General features: G+C 37.1%; 1 protein-coding gene across 1 annotated transcript in view; it reads right to left on the reverse strand.

The window, feature by feature from the left end:
- The window catches only part of PTPRN2 (protein tyrosine phosphatase receptor type N2), a 635,649-nt gene that overhangs the window by 398,973 nt on the left and 213,136 nt on the right, over window positions 1-23,540 (reverse strand). Inside the window, exons 4-5 of the mRNA XM_077191900.1 lie at window positions 13,918-14,035; window positions 8,967-9,129 (exon numbers count right to left, since the gene is read on the reverse strand). Coding sequence (XP_077048015.1) covers window positions 8,967-9,129; window positions 13,918-14,035 — 281 coding nt within the window. The remainder of the gene's footprint in view (window positions 1-8,966; window positions 9,130-13,917; window positions 14,036-23,540) is intronic.

Here is a 23,540-nt window from a genome sequence, read left to right on the forward strand (position 1 = left end):
TTTAGGTATGTAAGTACCTGACATTTTCTGCATGAGAATTCACAGAAGGGCACACCAAATTACATTATGCAGACACACTATGCAAAAGTCTATGAACAACATGTTTTATTTTAAAAAATACAAATTAAAAGAGTAGTGCAGGATTAGATACATAAATCATAATTTATCTTATCTTCAATTTATCCACTAAAGGGCAGATTGACTTGAATGTTTTGTCCATGTGCAGAAAGAATGGAATCAAATTTATAACAAAATACTTCCTTTCTTGCACATACATTTGCTAAATCTCGAAGGCATATAGAGCTAACAAAAATCCTTTTGAAATGCATCACGAAGAAATCTTCTGCCCTCAATTTAATTTATGTTTTTCTGTTTGATGCATTTGAGATATTAACCCATGTTTGCTACCCCCTAAATTTGGTTGAAGCATGATTTCACCTACAACTCTTATTTACTGTGACTATTTGAGATATTGACATAATGATCTCTGAAATTAGAAGATAAAACCACAACAAACACTGGAAGGCCCATCTTTATGGTGGGATAAAATAACATTTTCCAAAGACTACCAGAAATGAAATTACCTCAGAGCTTAACTCACTGTGTGGATTGAAAGAAGTTTAGGTTATTTGTACCAGACACAGTCTAGATGCTCTGTGACTCACACAGACTTGCCTCATGCAAACTCACTCACATGGGAGCTACCTGTACTCATGTGAACCCCCAAAATAAACACCAGCACAAGGGGCACTGCCTGACTGCTGAATCAAAAGGTAGCCTGGGAATTTGTACTGCTCAATTCACCTTTAAATTGACAGATATCCACCCAACAATGAAACCTGAGTGCCAAATGGGTGTCATGGAGTAGATGGAGCATGAAAGTCCCTGGGGTAGGGCTGAGCAAGCAGCACAGCTCTGTCCCCAGAGCATCACAGCTAAAGCAGCAAGTCCTGTGACAACAAAGCCTTAATTCTTGCAGCTGGTGAGCTGCTGTGCCCACCCAGTGCTCTCCTGTCAGGGCATCTCAGCAGGCTTCCAGCCAGGTTCAAGCTGAAAGGGAGGAACTCCCTTGACAAGTTCTGCGTGCTGTGACCTTACATACTCTGCACCAAATCCAGGGGTAGCTTTATCTGAAAATAATAACTACAGCCAGTGAACATTTTCAATTGTCTGAGTAATAATGAAGCAAAGGCATTTTCTACCACCTGCCAATGACCTTTTCACTAACTATAATATTATAATACTAGAATATTATAATATTCAAGAATTTGGAAAACTAATTCAGAATCCAGAAACTGGAAAAGAGGTGAAACCAGTGCTTCCTGCAGTGATGGGACAGCATCAGGCCATGGTCTTTCCACAGATTCACAGCTTTAAGGCAACAGGCAACACTACAGTCATCTCACTCGACCTACTATTTCATTGATAATTTTCTGTAACTATCTTCTATTTTCTTTCTGAAAAATACAGTAGCTTTGAAACCTTTTAAGAACTACATCAGAAAAGGTGGCAGAGATTGTTAATTAGCATCCTGTACTTCAGACTGTCAAAAACTAGATCAAGCAAAAGGAGCCTTCAGAGTCTGCTTTGATGGAAACTATTCATGACTTTATTTCCTAATCCTTCTTGTGAAACCACAGTGCAACAGGACTGTCCAGAATCTGACTCTACAGCATTCAATAATCTCTACTGCTTTAATGTCACTTGATTTCAGAATTTCAGAGATTTGGCTTTCACTCTTAAACAAAAAACCTTCAAAAAAGAAAAAAAAGGAAAAAAAAAAAGAAGAAAAGAAAGGACAATACACTGGCTTCTTTTATGTATAAGTTACTACTTAATAAAATCAGTTTTTAGTTTCAGATGTTCCCAGCCATTCTTGATCTCCTTTGGAATGATCATATCCACTTGCCTACCCTTCAACTATCCACAACAGAGTCTCCTATGTGGATAATTTTTATCATCAATTGATGTAACTTATTGCCTTCAGTTTTCATAAATAACTGCTGTATTTTCTCCTTCCTTCTGACACATCTCCATCCTATAGGTCAAAACATTTTCTTTGGTGTAGGAGAAGTTCTGGGTGGTCTCTCCTCAGCATTCACAATTAGTTCATCATAAACAAAAAAATGTCAGCTCTACACATTGGGATACATGGCTTGTCTCCACACATAAAGGATAAAAACACCTGGGAAAAATGAAGGGTGGATGACCCCCAGTAACCTGATTGATGGCAAGGGGCCCCTGCCCTGGGTCCATCCAGGGCCATCACCCTGAGCCATCAGCCATCATGTCCAGGAGTGGCACCCACCAGATGATTGATGGAAAAAGCTCTCTGGTCACCCTGAAAGGGTTAACATCTGCAGGGGTGTGGGACTCCTTAAGGGATGCAGGACCCCTTCTGGGTGCCATCTTGCCATTGCCCAAGGCACACTATGGGATGTTTAGGAAAAAGGAACAGTCTGGAATGGCAGCATGTAATCAGCTGACCAATAGAGCTGTCTGACCATGTCTCATGTCTGTCCTGTCTTCTCAACAAACTCCACTTCTAACGATTCTCCTGGGTGGGAAGCTCTGCTCTGTACCTGGTGTCCTGTGGTGCCTCCTGGCAGTACCTGCTCCACTTGGCAAATGCCTGGACATGGGGACACAAGACTTGGGGCATCTTTACCTCTGCCAGGCCACTGCATTCAGGAGCTCCCTGACACCACCAGCAGGAACCAAAGAGCGACAGTGAAACCACAGCGATGGTAGAAATTGTGCAGCCTGGTGATCAGTGCAGACAGATCTACCAGGGTGTATCAGCTTCCCTTGCCTGAGAACATTTTGCTCATATGCCAATAAGTCTGTTACTCAAGGTTTCAGTGAATGATGTTTAAACACATTTTCTGTAGGCATATGCTGGTATATTGAACTATCTCATTATCTAAAGATGAATTTCATAGAAACATGATGATCTTCATCTGCCAAAAGTTGAGCACATTAACACCAATTCAATATATTTATAACTCCAACACGTGAATCTAGAAAATACTTTTATCCTAAGAAATGCAAGTGAATAGAGATCTACAGCATTGATGTCCACAACAGTGCCTTACAACCCCATTAAAAGCAACCTTCCATTTGCTGGACAACTTCTTGAGGTCAGCTGAGGTCTTTTCCCAGACTAAAAATAAAGAAATTGTTGTTCCACTGTCCTGAAATGTCTACACCAACATGCTCACACAGAGGTAGATGAAGTAAGTTTAAATTTCTGTGAGCTCTACCCTCCCATTTGATAATTATAATGGAAAAAAAATAGAATGCACTTTAAAATTTGTATCAGCTCCATCATCTTCTATTTACTAATTACAATGTACTGAAGTACAGGGAGTAAATATTTGCAAGACAAACAAGAAACCTGCAGGAAAAATCACAGAAATGAACTCCAAACACATGGTATTTGGAAAAAAAGGTTGATTTTGAAGGGAAGGGTCTGAAAAAGAACTAAATCTTATTATCCAGTCAGTATTTGAGATTTTAAAAATACCAATCTATGTTTCATCTGGGAATTACTAGAAATTAATTAACTGCTCTTTTAAATAAGACTCCAGACTTGACACAGATCATTTATAATAACATTTCTATGGCACTTGCATCTTCTAATAATTGAAAAAATAATTAATCCTTTCCAGATACCTGTGTGATAAGGGAAATAGTGGTTTCTGTGTTAGATGTTGAAACTCTGTCATTATATTCTGCATAAACTGATAGGCTGAGGTAAAAGTACGTGTTGGATCTAAGACTTGAGCATGATACTAGCACTAGAATGCTCCCTTGCTAAATTATTTTTTCAAAAAATAAATCATAAGTCACATCAGATCACCAGACTGTGTATTTGTGCCACACACAATATGATTGCAATTTTCTAGGCTTTGTAGCCATGATTCTATTGAGCTTTAAATGTGTCCTTCCAGAAAAAATTGCAATCTACACCAGATTTCTGCAGAATGGCCAAGAGGATGGAAATTGCAGCATCTCATTTTATATACTTAAATTAAAACAGATGAATCACAACTTGAAAACTCTCTTTTTCCCTCCATTGATCATGGAATGAGTTTAGGCTGATGTGCACCAATGCAGACATCTTTATATGGTCAAATGATTCCTGCTCCAGTGCTTATGGGGGTTTGTTTGTTGGGGTTTGGAGTTGTTTTGGTTTGGTTTTGGATTTTGTGGGGTTTCTTGTTGGTTAGTTTGGGGTTTTTTTGTGTATGTGTTTGTTGGCTTTTTTAGGAGGATTTATTGTTTCTATTTTGCTATAAAGAGCCATGAAGAAGAGAATGATCTGACAGATGAAATACTTTTCTGGGATCTGAGGCTTAGCTTTTAGTTTACGCTTTACCAAAAAATTATTGCATGAGCTCAGAAAATCTGTCTAATCTGTCTGTGAAGCAGGGGCATTAGCTCTTCCCTACTTTGTAATGGCTGCAGGTAAATGAATACACCAATGTTTGGGTAATATTCAGATACCATTTATCACTGCATAAGTATGCCAATAGAGAGGCAATTCTGTAGCTTCAAGGAGACATTCCTTTATCTATTATTCCAGAAATATTTTTATGCAAGTGTTAAAGCACAGCTGGATTACATTTTTATACATAGTCTCTTATATATGAAATATTAAATTTTACCTTTATTCAAATAGAATTTAAATGTATAAACTGCAGGAAGTTTTTTTTACTTTTTGTCCAAATTCTGATGAACTCCATTCGGTCCTGTATTTAAATCAGTGTTAGATAAATAAAAGTGTTGCTCTTTTGAATTAAATTTCAAGTTTAAAATGTGCAATGACTAATTAATTTCTTACTAGTTAATCACAGTAACAATTATTTGCAGATAAGCTCAAAGTACCTTTTTGAGCACTCATGCACTCAGATTTTCTAAAATTAATCATAATTCTTTTAAATAATTATCACACATCTTAGTTCTTTTGGTCATCAATTACAAAGATTCAAACAATAGATTTTTTTAGGCCAGCAAATATATGAATTTTTATTTTATATAATTTATATGATTATTACTTGCAGCTTCTCCCCTTTCAGCACCACTGCACTGCTGAGCCACAACTCTCTGGCACTAACCCATCACTTTACCTGTTTCTTTTCCCCCTCATGATTCTAAAAAGGCCTTTAACTTTATTTGCGCCTTCTTTGATGTAAAGATTCTAGGTTTTTTTCCCAGAAATCTTTATTATAAAATGTATAAGAATACCTAAGACATTGAGATTTCTGTAATCACAATATCTGCACAGGAAGTCTACCACAAAAATGAATGTAACCATAACACAAAGAAACAGTAACAACAGAAAATTCATTAAATTTCCTATACTATCTGACATAATTTTCTTTCTCCCCTTGTGGGTCCTACCCACAAGGACCTGAATGTCACATTGGCCTGACAAAGACCTCAGCAGCAGGTAGGACCAACCCTATCTGAAGCCCTCAGAAGCCAAGCCAGGAGGAAGGAGAAAAAGCAATTCCATGAATCTTTAAGCCTGAAGATTCATGAAATCTTCATGAGATTTCTGCAACAAGAAATACAGCCACAGTACAGGCGTGATGGCAACTTCCTAATTCCTACAGCCTGTCCAGCAGGAAGTACCTTTGGGTCAGGTTTCAAATAAATTCTCTTTCTGTGATGAGTAAAAAATTTTTTCGGTCAGATGAAAGCAGCACAATTAAAATCTCCCATAACTATTCAAATACAGGCACACAGACCAGCAGCAAAGGCAGCAAGTTCTCCTTTACAACCTCTGAGCAATACCAGCCACGTGTTGTCTTCCAAATCCAACAAAACCCTGAGCCTCTTAGGAAACCCTGAGTTTCTGTAGGAATGCCAACAGTGCAGTGGGTTTTTCAGGGGTTTGGGTGCTCTGATATAAGAGGGGTTTATTCCAGCTGCAGTGGAGAAGGGCAGGGCAATTCACACATGATTTGAAGCCTCTGCATTTCTTGCCTCTGTAGCTAAGATAAACCAATTCTCATTAAAATGATGGTTATTGTTATTTTCCACATGGTTATTTGTTATTTTCCATACTGCATCCAGGTTTGGTAAAAAGGAATCACAATGACTGATAACTCAGCATTGGGAATGGTAAAACTTTCATAAAGCCCTTCCATAAAGTGTGTGTGGGGAAGACTAAAACCAAACACAAAATCCCACTAGCTAATGCTTAAGTAACAAATGCCACCAAGTGCCCATTTCCTGAACAACTCTTTTCAGCTGAACTAAAGTGAAATGTTCTTTACAACTGTAACCCTCTGTAACACCAAACTTCTGATTTGCTGTTATTTATTTCCTGGCAGAGTCACTATCAGCTGGCTAGATTACAGCCTGCAGCAGATACTGCCTGTATACTGAGAAATAATTCTAAGTTAGTGATGAACTTCAAGTGCTTCAAAAATCACCCTAAGAAGCTCTTGCAGTAAATGGTAGACACCATAGGAACTTTGATCAATCACATTATTTAAGTTTACTGGTGTTATTTCTGTCACTGTTGTATCAAGCCTCAAGCTGACAGTTGTTTGAGCAAGGGAAATAGGAAAAGAGTTACCTGCTTTAAGTTTTGTGGTGTTTTATTTTACATCTTTCTGCATAACTGTGTGTGTGGTGTCTATTCAGTAATTTTGAAGCTCTGTAATTTTATTCTGATAATACAAGTGGAAGACAGTAGGGCAACTGAAGACTGAAAGTTTGTAAAATATATTAAGGTGAATATACAAAATAACACTTTCAGAGTATAAGGAATATTTTAAAACCTCTTTATCTTTTATCTTCCTTTGTTTTACATTTGGCCAGAGACCTCTGATCTCAGGCTTGGATCCTGAATCCATGCAGGAAGCCTGTCAAGAAGCCCTAAATTTCTGCAAGATGCAGCTACACTTCACAGCATGTAAGGTATCAAAGCAACCAAAGCAGTGTTACATCTCCTGCTCCCCAACAGCAGGAATGAAGTGACAGAGGTAAATATATACTTGAAAGAAAATTATTTTTAAGAACGGCAAAGCCCAAAAGCTGCAGTTCTAGGTAGGGTAAAGTACCTCTGTCTTGTGCTTATTCTGATTAGGAAAGGACAAGAAAGTTTAAAAGATCAGATCTTGCTACAATTATTTATTGTAGGTTTTTAATCTACATATTAAGTACAAAAATAAGGTACCAATATTTGTTGAAGCTTGCAATTAAAGTGCACAAGGTAGCTATCTCCAATTTCAAGTGGTACAACCACATCAGAGGCAGCTCATTCAGTTACTTTTTTGCCTTCTCTTTTCAAATTTTTAAATTTTACGAGTTTTTTTCTGCTTCTTGGAGCAGTAAAAAGTCAAGAAGAGCAGTTGCCTTTTATTTGCTTAGGATAGAGAAACATCTCCAGGATCAGTTAAAATTCACAGCTGATCACTAGTTTTTAAAATAATTTTCCTTTTCTTTTCTTCTTTTTTTGACTTTCAGTTATAGGTAACACATCTGACTCAATGTCTGTTGTTTCCAAATGCTCCTTAGTAAACAGAAGTGTACCGCTTGCTCCTCTACGTGCTTCACTTCCAGATTCTCTCCTCTTTATCCCACTCCCCCAGGCTTCAGAGTACCCATCTCCATGGCAACACTCGATAAGGTTGGTGGGTGGTGTTATCACAGCAGGCTTCCCCACAGAAGGTCTCAGCCATATGGATTATTTATGAACTTGCATGACAACACCAGACCCACTGAAACACTTCTTGAGCAAGTTTTTGTTGAAAGCCAGGGATTCAAAACAGAGCATCCTCACTGCAGCCAGAGCCCAGGAGGAGAGAGTGGAGGAAAAGCAGCACCAAGGTGGTCCCTGATCCCTCCTCAGAGCTGCCTGAAAGCTCCTCTTGCCCCAGAGAAGATTTATGTGCCATAAATCACAAGTAGTGTATCTAATAAGTCAGTCAGAATCTGGGAAGTCGTGCTTCTGACAACAATAACAACCATGACTAAATGGTTGCTACAACTGGTGCTGTTGCCAGGAGTTGCTGTTGCAGATTTGGTGCCCCTGAATTATTCTCTGAACTAAACTAAAGCAGTTCGGCTTTGCACTACAGTCTCTTCACCTGATACTTTTCCTAAAACTTCAGTATATTTTTTGGCAAATTTTGTATTTATACTGTATGCATTGAAATAGGACAGACATTTTCTTGTAAAGGATTTCTGTAACAGCAGCCTAGCTCTTTAAAATCAAAGAGTGCACTCTTTGCTTTTTGAGCAAAAGATACAGGGCCATAAGGGTCTGTTGCATGGAACCCCTTTGTGCAATAATTTTAATAAATTTATCAAGTTGCATCTTAGACTGAGACAGATTTTCTCTAGGAAGGGGAAAAAATGTTTTAGTTCCCAAACAGGCATGTTTGTAGTTTTTGACATAGTCAATACTCAAGATTTATTGGCTGTGATTTATCTTGCCAGCTATCTGTACATTTATAAAGTATATTTGAACCTTAACTAGTCACAGTAGGATTTCCTTATGATCAATAAGAAATAGGAAATGTTGATGCACAATTTATCAGACCCATTATTAAAATCTGCTCAAAGATTATATGAATTGCACCCTAAGCAGCACAAACACCAACAAGAATTCACAAAGTAGTTCAGCCAGGTTTTCAGAGAGTAGTTCAGATGCAGTTTCAGAACTGTCAATCAAAATGTTACCAGCTTTATCCCACTCTTCCTTCATCACATGCAATCCATCCCTAATTAGAGTAAAATGCTCCAGATTTGATGAGCTGAAGCATTTACAATACTGAAGGTGATTAATTTTGAGAAAACTTAGTGCACTTATGATAATCAACTGGAGGAGGCAGTAAAAAACAATGTCTGGTCTTCAGACAGAGGGGAAATTTTAAAAAAAATAAGAACTCAGGAAAAAAGGAATCCAAACTCACAGAATGTAAGAACCACATTAAAAATACTACCTTGACAGAAGCTTTGTCACTTGTCTTCCTTGGATACAAATTTTTAGATGCAGACTGGGAGAGAATTCTGAGATATTTAAGGTATTGCTGAAGAGACTTGGCCAAGTTCAAATTATTTTCCACATCATAATTTCTTTCATTATCTTCATTCTGTCCCAAGGTCCTGCACAGCAAAAGCAAGGAAAAGAAAGTTACCAGCCTGTCCAATGTACAAAGTGGCCAACTAAAAAAGCACTGCAAGCCACTGTAGTTCAATACATAACAGGAAAGTCACTCAAAAGCTTAGCAACCAGAAAAGTATAGAAAATTCAATGTTTCAGCAAAAGCAGTCAAAAAATCTTGCACTATTAACAATTTATTTCATGCATCAAAGTTAATGATTCTAGAGTAAATCAAATAAAATGTCACATCAAGGCAAAGCCATATTCAAAAGCAAAGAAAATGCCTGTAAAAAGAAAATGCACATGATTAGATTGCACCCCAAAGAAATATGAGATGGTTCTAAGATTTAAAAAACTTGCTGAATGATGATGAGATTCAATGCCAATTTGGCCCTGCATCAACATAAAGAATAGAAGAAAGACTACTGGATATGCAGAAATAATGGAGCAAGTAAACTCCAGTGAAAAGCTTGAAAAGGGAATAATGAGATGGAACAAATATCTCTTCTGATCTTCTCATGTGCCTGGGATTCACAGAATAGTGGTGTTTCCTGAGTGGTTTAGACAGATTTTGGTGACATTTGCAAAGAAAAGCTAGAAATGAGATTAAATGATGGCAGTGTGGAGGTGTTTATATGGGATTCAGAGTGCTGTGTGCAATGAATCTGAATTATTACCAGCTGTCCTCATCTATCTCAACAACACATAAATGGTGATGATAATTTAAATGTCAGCATCAGTAACTATTTCATTCCTTGTGCAAGAAAGCAGAGAGAAAGTTCCCAGCCCTCTTCCTTCCCTGTGAGTGAAGCTGCTTGAGGGAAATCACCTTTTGGTGTCACCATTTCCTACTCACATGCCCACACACTTCTCCAGTGAAGAAGAATCCCAGGTGGAAGAGCTTTACAGCTCAGTGAATGAATTTGACTTTCAACATCTCTGTGCCACTGTAAATAAAATTTTATTCTACCAGCCCACATCTTGGCACTCATGTAGAGGCACAGCCTGAGAGAGCACCATTATATCGTTTTCCAAAGCTGAGGTTTAATTATATTACTTTAATCAAAAATTAACAGACTTCCTTCCATGCTCACAGTTGTACCAAAAGTGTGTCCCTACTAATTTAACACTAATAAATGTAATTAATAATCTAATTTACTGTGGTGGCACTGCAACCAACAGTGCTCACAGGTTTGCTCACTTTGAAACACCAGAAAAATCCTCCATTTCTCCCCAGTGTGTAACAGCAGGTTCCCACCAGGGACACAAACTCCAGGAAAAAGAAGGGGAACTGCACAGAGCACTACAGCAAACCTGGTATAATTTACCATCAGTCTTGCTCCCTCCCCATTCTGTTTGCATTTTTTTCTTATTCCAGAGCTCTCAATTCTGCCTTCTGATGGAGTGTGGACATGCAGGTAACATTATCCACCTCCTTTTCAGCTTAAAGACAAAGCAAAACTATTCTGCAGTTTCAGAAAAACCTGGGCACTGTGCTTTCTGCTTCAGTAGAGATGAACTAATCCAAACAGGCTCTCTTCATAGGAAGGATCCCAGTTGCCAACATTCACCTTTCATCCATTGATTAATTCCAACACCTATCTTCTGCTTTCTTCACTAATTTTAAAAGGAAGGGAAAATGAAAAGAAAAAAACCAGACCAAATTCTGCCCCAAGGATTTCCACTGGAGCTAATGGGAACTGAATGGACAAAGGACAGGATTTAAGTTGGCCTTTCAAACCATTATTTACAATACATAGTCACTGTCACTGGTTGGTGAAGTAAAATCTGGGATCTAAGATTTCACACTTTTCATATGGAGGCAATAATTGCACTCATATCTACATTCCACATTAGATGCAATATTTTATGCTGTAAACATTTAAACAATTAAAATGTAGAAGACTACAAAGCTTTACATTTCATTTGATGACAACTTTATTGAGATACTATGAATACATCTGAAAGATTTTAAAAAATATTTGCAGTTCACCACTATATCACCTTGTTAACTCAGGAATGAAAATGCATTAACTGACCAATTATTGCAACTAAATTAAAATATTTCTTTTAAATATGACAAAGTCATACTGGAAAATGGATGAAAGAAATATATAAAAGCATTGGGTGAGTAGAAAATATGACTGTCAGATGAGTTCTTTTTGTGCACTTATTTGGAAATATTTTCAGTTTTCATTTGCTCTGAAAGATGACTTTGCATACAATGAACTTGAGAGTATAAAGAAAATACCACATATAATTATTTATATACAGAAATAATTATGTATTTCCTACAAACTCTAGCATTTTAGAAGCTTTTTTTGTGGAAATATCTAAATCACTGCACCTCTGCTATTTCTGGAATGTTCCCAATTAATAGAAACCACACATTTTAGAATAAATTCCTCCCTTTTAAATGCTGAGAGTATCTTATTACTGACTTAATGATGGTTTTATTATAGAAATAATACTAGACCCCATTTCATACATTGAAGTTTGCTGGAAACGTTTGTGGTTTTGCCTAATTGCACCCATGAACACAACTGACATTTATTCCCTCTGTGCAGAGTGGACTTTTTTCCTTTATCTTGAGCCCTCTTTCAAGAGAGGGTTTTTTGAAATTTAATAAGGACCCAGGAAATACCACGTACACTCCAGTTAGCCAACAAAGAAAGAACTTTCATCTTGAAATCAAACTCCCAGTTTCAGCATTTTTTTTTTGAGATGAAATCCATGTCTTCTGTTTCATCAGATTTTATATGCACTAATTTAGCCTAAGTCAATTTACCTTTCAAGTGTCTGAGTCTATTTTCTTGCTCTCACCAGCTCTGTGGGGATTAATGACTCATTAGTATGACTTCATATTGTCTTATTACACACGTTACCCTTAATAAAAGGTCTTCCTGACATAATGTTTCTTTGATAATTAGATACCTACTCTAAGTTGCTTTTTAAATTATTTAATTATTATCTGATAAGATTTTAGCAAGCACACTGAGCACACTGAACATATAACACACTTGATCAGAATCTACAAGACACCAGATTTCCTACTGTTCTCTGACCTACAAAACACATTGCAAATGGACAACCAGAAAAATCAATTAGTGCTTTAAACTGTTGGCACATAAGATAATGCTTTCAGAAGCACAGCTTGGTGACTGCAGAAAATCTATCCACAATAGGAACTGCTTTACGTGAACACATCTGAAATTCTGATGTTCTTGAAGTATCAATATACAAAATGTTGCATTTTTTTTCTAACACACATTTATAGTTAAAAATGTAAAACATCAAAAACTTGTTAAAACCAGGAATTCCTAAAAGTGAGCATTTGCTTTCAATCTAAACCTTAAATAACTTTTTATGTCTTCATATATTTTTATTTTTATATAACTACAAATCGGGAACACTGCAGAATATGGCCTTGGTATCATGAAAATCTGGCCTATTTTGTCTTACTCTCATGAATAAAAATTTTAGGCACTCTCTAAAAAAAAAATCCCCAGAAGATATTGAAGATCATTTCTGATACCATCTACTGAGAGTAATCCATTCAATACTGACATTTTGTGTACCTAAGCAGTGAAAACATGTTTATGGATTCAACCACATGTTGTTATCACCTTTATGGTAATCTTTAGATCACTATCTTCTTTAGACATTAAGTTTCTACCTTACTGCACTTCTGAATAGTGCTGTGATTTTAAGAAATGCTTTTGAATCAGCAAATGTGAAATACAGGGTCAAAGTCTCTGAATTAAATTTAAAAAAAAGTGAGGCAAATGCAATTGAAGACACTGGGAAGTATCAATTACATAGCATTTTATTTCCAGAAAAAAGCAATCCAGAAAATAAATGGAACTGGAGCATATGCAAACCACATACTGCAGTTCATGAAGATCCAAATTCCAACATTCAATATTTTGCCCATCAAGGCTAGAAGCTCGAATTTATCCCACTATATGGAAGTTTTTTTAACAAAAAGCCCTTTCTTTCAATTTCACTAGTTTTGAGAATGTATATCTTAAAACCACGTAAGAGAAAGCAAAATTTCTCATTTTTAATTGTTCTTAAAACTTCATTCTGGGGTTTGTGTGGTTGGGTTGCACTTAAAAGCCTGTAGGACAGAAGAGACCAGGTAAAAGAGTCTCTTTAGATGTTAACTATGTATGAAGATGATATAATTGCAGGTTCAACCACTCTACAGAATTACTGATGTGTCTTGCAACCAATTACTGCAAAGTCACCCCTCAATACCTTTCAAGCCATGTCCCAACATTATTTTCTGTCATGGGAACTTGGAAGGATTTCTCTTTTCTGAAAAAATTTTGCAACTACCACTAGGAATCTATGGACTTCAATTCAATTATAGGTATGTTTTGGAAGAATTTGACTTTGAAAATACAATCAGTCACTCAGAACATCATTCAATGCTCAGTCCAGAATAAAATATCCCCTGTAGTTGAGCTACTGTAAGTTTGCCTTTTTAAGCCAGTCATAGGTAGGGATGGCTGAACTGACACTAGACAGTGCATAAATTGAATGAAAGGCCTGATGTTTTGAATTCTGACACCTTAAATAATAATAGAAAGTGTATTTCCTTAACTTGATGATTAACAGAAGAACAAGGACCAGGGTTTTAATTCGTTCTGTCCCCTGAACACTGGTGGACATCTTTACCATAGATAGTGGCTTTTGAAATTTTTTTTAAATTCTGCTTCTGGGCCAACCTCTTATAATTGGCAAACCTTTCCAAAAGCCAAGCAAAACCACTAGAGAAGACTTACCTTCCTGTGTCAGATCCTTCAGATGCAAATACATCAGGGCGTCTGCTGTGGAGTTTGTGAATGGTTGAGAGTTCCTGACCAATAACATGCTGAGTGTAATCATCTCGCCAGGTAAAACCTGATAAATAATGAAACAAACAAACAAAAACAGAGTGAAAAATAATTACTATTTAACAACTTGGAAGTTTGGCAAAAATGTGTCCTATATAAACAACATTAAAAAAAAAAAAGAAAAAAGAAGCCTCACTTGGTTGGAACCCACGAGTGAACTGCAGATTCTTCTCTTCTGTATGAAATTCTGTCAATGAAATTTTGCTAATGAAACTTCCTTGCAATGGAAGGAAGACAGTAAATCATGCAAGGACATTTTGAAAGCCTTCGTTCTTAGCAGAATCTTAGCTAGTTGTAAAGCAGTTTTAATAGATAAAAAGGGGTTATTTTGGACAGCTATGTAAATCATCCCACTAGCTAGAGTCTGTTGAAAGGTTGCTTCATGTCTTTCCCATTCACAGCACACTGCCCCCTCTGTTTTCCCCATGAAACATTAAGGTTTCAAACACTGAGGAGCAAGTACTGCAAGTTTTAGTATACCACACGTAGAGTCAATTTAAGTTATATTTAAATGTTGCAACAAAGAACTTTTCAGCAAGGGGTGAGCGCAACTATGTAGGCAAATGACAGTGACGACTCGTTAAGTACATGCACTTCCAATCTCTCAATAATTACACCTGAAATAATGATACAATCCCACACATAATTTATTGCCTGTTACAAATTTTCCTGATTTGTAACATGTTACAAATTTTTTACTTTGTTACCTGGTTTTTTATGTTACAGTAACACTTTAGAGCATCAAATTTGCCGATGCAATTCTCTGTTAATATCTAATAACTAAATATCACACAACTGAAGAGAATTTCTGCTGTTTTGCCCTGTGCAGCCCAATACCACAATGCAGCCCAATACCACGAAGTCTCTCAATGAATATTGATAGAAGTTCCAGATGTGCTTATCCTGAAAATCTCTTCCTGTAAGAAACCACCTAAAGAGAAATCCTCTCTAGCACCAGATGCCGGCAGTCAGATCTGGCTGGTAGAAGCAGGAAGGGAAGTTGCTAGAATTTGGAAGGAGGATTTCTGGTTCAGTCCCTGTTCTGTGTACAAATTATAAACTTCACCACCATCTGGAGTCAACATGAGGTTTTTTGGTGAAGGCAGACCCTTGGGATGAAGATAAAGCATCCTCAGCCTCAGCCGAACTCAGAACTCGGCCATCTCACTACCTGGGACAGGTGCTTTACCATTGGGCTCTTCAGATTTTTCACTGCATTGAATCAGAATTATTTATCTATTTACTAAATTCTAGAATTAAAAAGGAAGCCTTAATAGCATATTTCTCTGTTATGCCAAAGGAGGCAATTATGAGAGTGCAGAAGTAAAAATTACTTTAATATTTAGCAAATTTTCATCCTAGAGAGGAGATACTTAAATAAGTTCAGTATATGCTTATACAGGGCTAGGAAGCATTAAAACTATGCTGTTGTCTTGGATTTAGACAAGATTTGGGGGGAAAAAAGAAAGGTCCCATTTGGGCAAGATTTAGGTGGAACCAATGTAAGCATGCATGAAGGCTTTAACAAACAAAAAAGCTTTTTGAAGTTCCACTTGTGATCCTCCTTTCTCCTTTCCTTAAATAAAAATGTTACTCAAGTTTATTGAGGAAACACTTCACCTGAAGCCATATTAGATGTTAATGGCAACAGTAAATGACTCCAGACACTTGGGAGGGGAAAGAATATCTGTCTCTCTCTAATCTGGTTTTATTTCTGATTCATCCTTTTCAAATGCAAATATCACCTTTTCAAAGATGCCATGTAAGAAGATGGATTCAAATAGTTTCAAAAATCTAAATCTAAGGCTGCTCAGAACATGTTTTTATGTGAACACACATAAATGATTCACCATGCACCTATGATTACTTTGATGTAGTGTAATTAAAATTATTTTTAAAACAAAGTTGAGATATATTCCATACCTATTTATATATGTATATATATATGTTCAACTTTACTTCTCTGTTGTCTAGCACTACACATTTCTGTTTGTTTTATAATCTCATGAAGGAGAAAAAATGAAGATAACTTTGAATTTTAGGAGAATGTGCAACATAGAAAGTTCAGCTAGAATACATATATTGTAAAATCATTAGCATAGCCTTAAAACTACTAATTCATGAACCATGACTCCAAAATTACTAGTTTTACTCTCTAACCCTATTAAAGGCTAAAAAATATACAATAAATAACATAAACTTTGAAGAAAAATACATTTAATTATTCTGAAGAGCTTTTTTCAAATCAAAGCAAGAAGAGGTCATCCATGGTACCTGCATACAAATAAGAAATTAATCTCTGAATCCTGGGAAATACAGAGTTTTGTGCCTACAAACCCCAATGTTTTCAGTATAAGAGCATATGAAGCCTGTTCTCACTAGTCAAGAGAATGGTATGTCTGTTGTTATATTGAATGCATTTTTTTTCCTAGTGCTGCACTATTTTAACATCTTTTCCTAATGCATTTCAAACCAATCCATAACTGGATGTCCATAACTCTCTGTTTCTATTGTTTCATATTGTCCTAATTCAAATTGTCCAAATTATTATTACTCTAATTGTATTACTACTGGACTATCATCCTTAATGCTGTAAAAAATGTAACTATGGCACTAAAATAGAGTAAATAGATGAAAGAAAAACAGACCACTTGTTATAGAGCTAGAAAGAACTAGAGTTAAGGGAATATGCTCTCTCAGCTGTATCTCCAGCACTTTTAACTCACTTCAGTGTTAGGACAAGACAAGGAGGAAAACACAAATTTCAACTAATTCAAAAATCCCCTTGCCAGTAATTCAATATCTCTGTCTCTTATGCAACGATCTCAGGAACTGCAGCCTGCCTAAAGTTAACCTCATGCCAATCATTTTCCAGCATTGTTTCAGTTTCAAAAAAACATCTCCCACACACTGAGCCAAATAAAACACCGCATTCAAGAGCCATAATGCCAGGCTGACAGCTGCAATCAGAATTTAGGGTTGAGAAGGAGCATATGACGCCGTATGGCAATTTCCTGTTCCCTTTGTCCTTTGTCCCTGTGCCGTCACAGCCCCGGCCTGGCCACCCAATTATTGCGATTTGTGTCCAGCGGCTGAGCAGGATCACAGGGAGCTGAGCAGGATCACAGGGAGCCCTTGTGCGCGCGTTATTTCCATGTCACTGCCGGGGAGCGGCGCGGGGGATGCCCAGCCCCTGATTATCCATCCCCCCCGTGGCTGCAAGGCCCAGGCCCTGCTCTCCCAGCCCAAATTCCCACAGAGGGACAATGTCAAGGGAAGAGAAGGAGTCTGGCGGACACCGGAATGACGCAAACACCGCGACAACGGCAGCAGACACAAAACTGCTCTCAGTTGAAGGTCATTGATAGTAGTGAGACCCCACTGTGAAAAATGCCAATCACTTGTTTTTAGGATTTTAAAAGTTTAATAGTAATAAAATGGTTATAAAAATAGTAATACAATTAGAGTAATAATAATAATTTGGACAATTTGGATTAGGACAATATGAGACAATAGGAACAAAGAGTTAGGGATGTCCGGGTACCTTTTTCCAGGCAGCATAATCCCAAAAAAAGGACACATGTTAACAGAGGATTAACCCTTAAAAACAATAACCTGTTGAATATTCATACACCTCATACATGACACATAAATTCCATTCAAACACAGGATTCTGTCTGGTCATCCTCAACTCTTCCTCTTAATCCTGACAGCATCTCCAATCCTGAGCGAGGTGGGAAGAAGTTCGTTTCTCCTGATAATGGGGCAATAAATTCTCTTTCTCTGAAAGATTTAGGCGTCCTGTGGCTGCTATCTCAGTGTGAGTCCTTTCTTTAGAAAAGAAGTATCTTACATAGCATAGTTTCTATGATAACATTTTGTTATAACCTAGAACTATATTTAACACACTACTTAAGAGAATTAATACAGCATAGCTTTCTAACACAACACATATAATATTCATTTTAATATTTGGGAAAAGCCAATCATAAAATACGCATTTTTCACACCACGAAAACCAGCCATTGGTACAAGTTTTCCCTACATTCCCTACACCATTTTCATTGGTGTCAGCCCAATGTTTAATTTTTTAGAAAATTTAATTGGAACTCCATAAACCAAATGTATGTGAAAAGGGAATGCCAGTATAAAGAGAGTGAAGACATTAATACCTTTATCAAACCCAACTGGAAGGTCAAATCTAATGGAGGTCATCTGGATATAACTCAGTCTTTCATACCATCAGGTATCTCCCCAGGTCTTTTATTTCCACATCACAGTCTATTATTATTATTATTGTTATTATTAGTAGTAGTAGTAGTAGTATTACCCACAACTACAAAAATAATCAAATTGTTTAGGTCCCCATTATATTCCCATTATTATACATAATGGCTGTGTCAACAGCGTGTACTCTTCTAAGAATTATTAGCTGAAATCAAATCAAAAGCAAGCAGTTTTAATAGTGAAGAAAACAGTTTCAGAGATTCACAGTGGTGAAGAGGTTAGCTTCTGTCTACAAAATTGAAATAAAAATTATTTTCAAATTCAACATAAAATGTCACTTAACCTGCTTAATTGTCTTTGCTGCTATAGCAGTTACAGAGAATTATTGAAAAATACTCAAAATTCAAGAATGTATTTCCTTCTCCCAGCTGATCCATTTTTCCAAGCAATTGCATTTTTTGTGTGGTTTTGACTCTTTTTTCCATCTTAGAGAAACTTGATGTCTCCCCTAATATACCTGACCACATCTTCAATGCATGTAAATTATAACAGCAGCTTTTGAAAACATTTATCTGCTACTTCTCTGTTTAAATTTATTCTAGTTCAGACTTATACAAATTAATTTCCCTCCCTCTGAAGGCCTAAGTAAGAAAAATAAAAGTTTTTTTAACAGTTTGGAGGAGTTCTGGTGTAAATCAGAAGAGCTCAATATAAGTCCTTTAATGAAACAACACTTCTCACCACCCTGAGATTTGGCTGTGCAAATCTTCCTGCTGCTGCTCCTGACCCTTTTCCTGACCAGCATGGCTGATGCTGAATAGGGCTCTGCAGGAAAGTCCAGCAGAACCTTTATCTGACTTTATCTGACTCCTCCAGCTCTTGAACCAATCAAAATCTAAAATTATTAGTTCTTCATCAATATATTATCAACAAAATTATTTTTACATACCAAATTCATTGAAAATGACAGGAGATTATTCGAAATTTACAGAAACCTATATTCGAAAACTTGATCCTTTTTTTGTCAGGAAATTCCCCTTTATAAAGGCCCCAAACCCTCAGAATTATTCAATATTAAAGACAGGATATGCACTATTTCTGAGTCATTACATGATTTTTTTCTCCAGTTTTTGGTAATGTTAGGCATTTTGTCCCTACATGGTAGATTAAATTATGGTAGATTTTTTTTCTCTCAGCTACCTTCAACTGCTACTTCATTTCAGCCAGGAAATTCTCAGCTGTAGAGCTCAGAGACTTTCATCCCCCATGCCATGTGCTGCAAATTGTTAATGCCTACTTTAGCTGTCAGAACGCCTGTGGAATTGGGAATGATTTGCTTTCTTCCCTATTTTCACAACAGACAGGTCAGGGTAAGGTATAGACAACAGCCTTCCTGCAGGCTGCCTTTCCACATCCTCCAGAGGAGCTGCTCCCTTCTCATTGCACACCTCCCTTCTCAGAGCTCAAGGACATACCCAATAACGCTCACCTATTTGAGCTCTGCCTAAGCCAAAATTGCAGATTTAATGCTGAGGTTGCTGCGTACAACAAAATTAGGTCTTTCAATTGCTATTGCTGTATTTCCTATCTAAGATCCCAGCCAAAAGATAAAATCCTGGTGTTTGCTCATAAAATAACACTTCACCCAAAAGCAATTTTGTAATACAACTTGAAATGACAAATTAATGGCAAAAATAGAAATAGAGAAGTTAAACCCAGCTCTTGCACCACAAACTTTTAATTTCCTCATTTCTTTGTATTGGAATATTCATTTTTAGTGAAAATTTTGACTAAGACATTTTTTACAAAACTGGAAGAAAGTCTGCCAAAGCACTTTGTATTATACTTCCAGAAAAACTTATTTTAATTGAATGGTTTTGGTCTGGTCTAACTTTGTGTTTGCCTTCTAGATGACAAGCAAATCTGGTTCAGAATTCATTTGAAGAAATGACTGGGGGTTATAAGCAGTTATCAGAACTCTTGTCCAGTCCATCTCAGCTGGAGCTGTGGCCATCCTCTCCTGAAAGTCCTCCAAAGCTTTTTTTGTTTCATTCCCTTTTCCACTGCCAGGTACCAGGTTTGCATTGGTGACTTTTTTGCCTTCTTTTGGAGCGTCTAATGAGACCTTTCTTATATGGAAGAATTTCATTTGCTGCACTCAGCAGCAACTCACTCACAGGCAAAGAGCTTCTGTTTGAATGAACAGATGAAAGGGCTGCCTAAGGATTACAGCCTCAATTTTTCATATATTGTTTTATTATACATAAAAGTGATAATCTCCATAGAATTAAATTACAACCATGATCTGCTTACAGTCCTGATTTTAATTTACTCTAAGCAACTCTCCCAGAAGGTAGAGGGAAGGCTTTTCCCTTCAGTTTTTGAAATTTTTCTATTATTTGAAAAAGCCAAATGAGTGCTTCATTTGCCAAGGAGATTATAAAACACTCTCACAGGACTCAGTATGTAATGTTTCCTTACCTTTATTTCAGCTCTTGCAGAGAGCTACAAATAATTGGGTTTCTACAAGAGAAAGTTTCTAAGTGTTACATAAGACTTGTCTGCCACTGGAGCTGATAGAAATAAAAGACTAATATGATAATGCAAAATATATCTCCAGACTTCCACACAGAGTGGGTTACTTTCCAAAGACTACAACAGAATGGATACCTGATTCCCAAATCCTTGAGATGAATCCCATGCTATTCACCATGTCACAGAAACCTTCCCACAAACTATTGACCCTCAACCCAAAACATATCATTCCATTCACAGGAATGCTCTCTAGGAAGGGAGGTTACCTTGCATTGTTATAACTTTATATTAATGTTCAACTTTAATTTAACTCATGGCCAATCCCATCTTGGACTTGAATATCTTCCTGCCCTGTCTAGACTGTGACATACTTATTAAAAAAACAATCAACTCTAATACATGGTGAGAAAAGGTGAACCTCCTTGTCTCCCATTTCCTTCTGTCCCTGGACTACACACAGACATTTCCTCTGTGCTGTCAGCCCAAGGAGTTTTCATGAACATGAGGAAATATTCACAGGCACTCAAAATAGTGACACTAAAATGAAGATGAGACTACTTTGCTTGTTTCACCAAGCTTTGAACCCAAATGCAGTAGCTGGCACTCACACCAAGATGTGTGCAACTATTCCAAATTTAACACAAAAAGGTCTGATGTTAGTTTGACACTGCAAAACTCTTTAATACATTAATCCTCTTCAATCTCCTTTTAGAGTAAGAAGTGATGATCTTTTTTTTTCTGTCAAAATTACTTTCATTTTTCTGTTCCTTTCTCTTTCCTTCTTATTCTTTCCTTCCAAGATGTCTTACAGCACTCTTACAGCATTTTCCTTCAAACTCAAAGTTTTTCTCAAACTCAGGATCTCTTTAAGTATACATAAATTGTTTGTAATGCTACACTGTACAATGCTAAGAATGGAGATTTTGTCCAAATAGTAGCTATCAATTCATTTTAAATCAGCAGGTTTTCCTTCTCATTTTATTTTATGCAATTCATTTCATGCTATCAGTAGGATGACAGCCTTATTGTCACAAAAAATATAGTTCCTGGGAAAGGACTTTTGAAGTGTCTTCAGTCTGGGAATTAAAACATCACCTGTAACAAGGTAAAATTGGTTGAAAATGTGCTGGCACTTATATCAGTACAGAAAATTAAGTGGATATACAGGTTACACTTACTGTGGCAAATTCATCTCAGACCTACAGTTCTTCATGTATTTTTAAATGCTTATGAGCAGAACTGTTCTTTCAGCTCCACATAGTGGCTCTCAGCCCCATTTTATGTGACTGTTGGACTCTCTTTGATGTTTGTGAAAAATAAATTTTCGGCTGTCAGAGCAGAGCTCTCAGCTGCACGTGCAGAGCCAATGCCAGGGGTGCCACCCCAGGCTGGACAGCGAGGGCTGCAGCTGCCAGGGCACCTCCACCTCTGCTTCTGAACAAAATTCCCTCTGACCAAAGGACAGCCAATGCACCAGCAGCACAGAGGGAGGGGTACAATGAGCCACAGCAAAGGCTTCTCCAGGACACTCCCATCAGGAAACTCAATATTCCTGAAAACCTTGCCCTAGGAAGGGTCTTAGGTCTGCTACTCATCACACTCTGTGCTGCATTATGACAAATACATATTAAAGCAGGTAAAAGGTAATTTGTTTATACTAAAGGGGTGGAAGAAACTCTACACAGTTTGTGCAGAACCATATCTTCCATTTTCCACTTTTAAGCCATTTCTCTGAGGCTGTAAATTCCTCCTGGGAGAGGCCATATATTGCATACATTTGCAGAGTCTCTTTCTGCAGCAATAACAATAACAATAATTGTTACTGTTGTTATTATGATTAATAAAAGACCAGCAGTTGCAGAAGAGAGGGTTCCCTTAGGACCTTTGTAAGGATCTTGGTGGCTGAAAGTTCAGAGTTTTCCAGGGAACTGAGCTAGCCAGGTCAGTTTGCCTGCAGCAAAGATGAACAATCTGCAGGTCATGCTGTGTCCCCAAAATCTGATTAGAGCTCCTCAGGTTTCATTTTGAAATCACCCCGTGTAGAGAAAATACACACACACACTGAATTTGTGAAACCCTGAAAGGCATTTTCAGCCAGAGGAGTATTTGAATTATTTTCTTTTTTATTTTCTTGTGCACATACAATTTTTGGGTATTGATCCTCTAACCAGCTGCAATGGAGTGTGCAATTACTGTACATTGAATGACAGAGAAGTTTTTAATTAAAGCCCTTTTAGTCTTTGCATCTCAGAGCTCTGATTTACAACTCAATTCCAATAAAATATACTGTACCACTTGTAAGCCAAGGTAAAGTGTCTGCCCATATATTAAGCTGGTGTCTATGGGTAAAAATTTTATCATTTGATTATTTTAGCCAACAATGAAAAAGATTTCATGAGGGAATCTCTGACTGACATGATTTCCAACATGGTGTTCATTTTCCCTCCCTTCTTTTATGCAGCTAATACCTCAGTAAGCTTTAATTATATTTTTAGACAATTCATATAGTGCTGATTCATGGTATCCCACTGATGCTTTGTCAGCTGCACACACTATTGTTTCTTTTCTGCTTTCTGGGTTTGATCTCTCTGAAAACTTAAAATATGCTATGATAAAGCTGTGACTCAGTTTTACCACAGTATGCCACAATGCTCCTAAAAAGTTTTTTAAAAAGGCTATCAATGAATTAAAACATTTGCACTAGAAGAACTGGCACAAGCTCATCAGATATGAACTTAAAACCCCTAAAA

The sequence above is a fragment of the Agelaius phoeniceus genome, chromosome 1 (genome assembly GCF_051311805.1).
Source record: "Agelaius phoeniceus isolate bAgePho1 chromosome 1, bAgePho1.hap1, whole genome shotgun sequence".
In the NCBI taxonomy this organism is placed as follows: Eukaryota; Metazoa; Chordata; class Aves; order Passeriformes; family Icteridae; genus Agelaius; species Agelaius phoeniceus.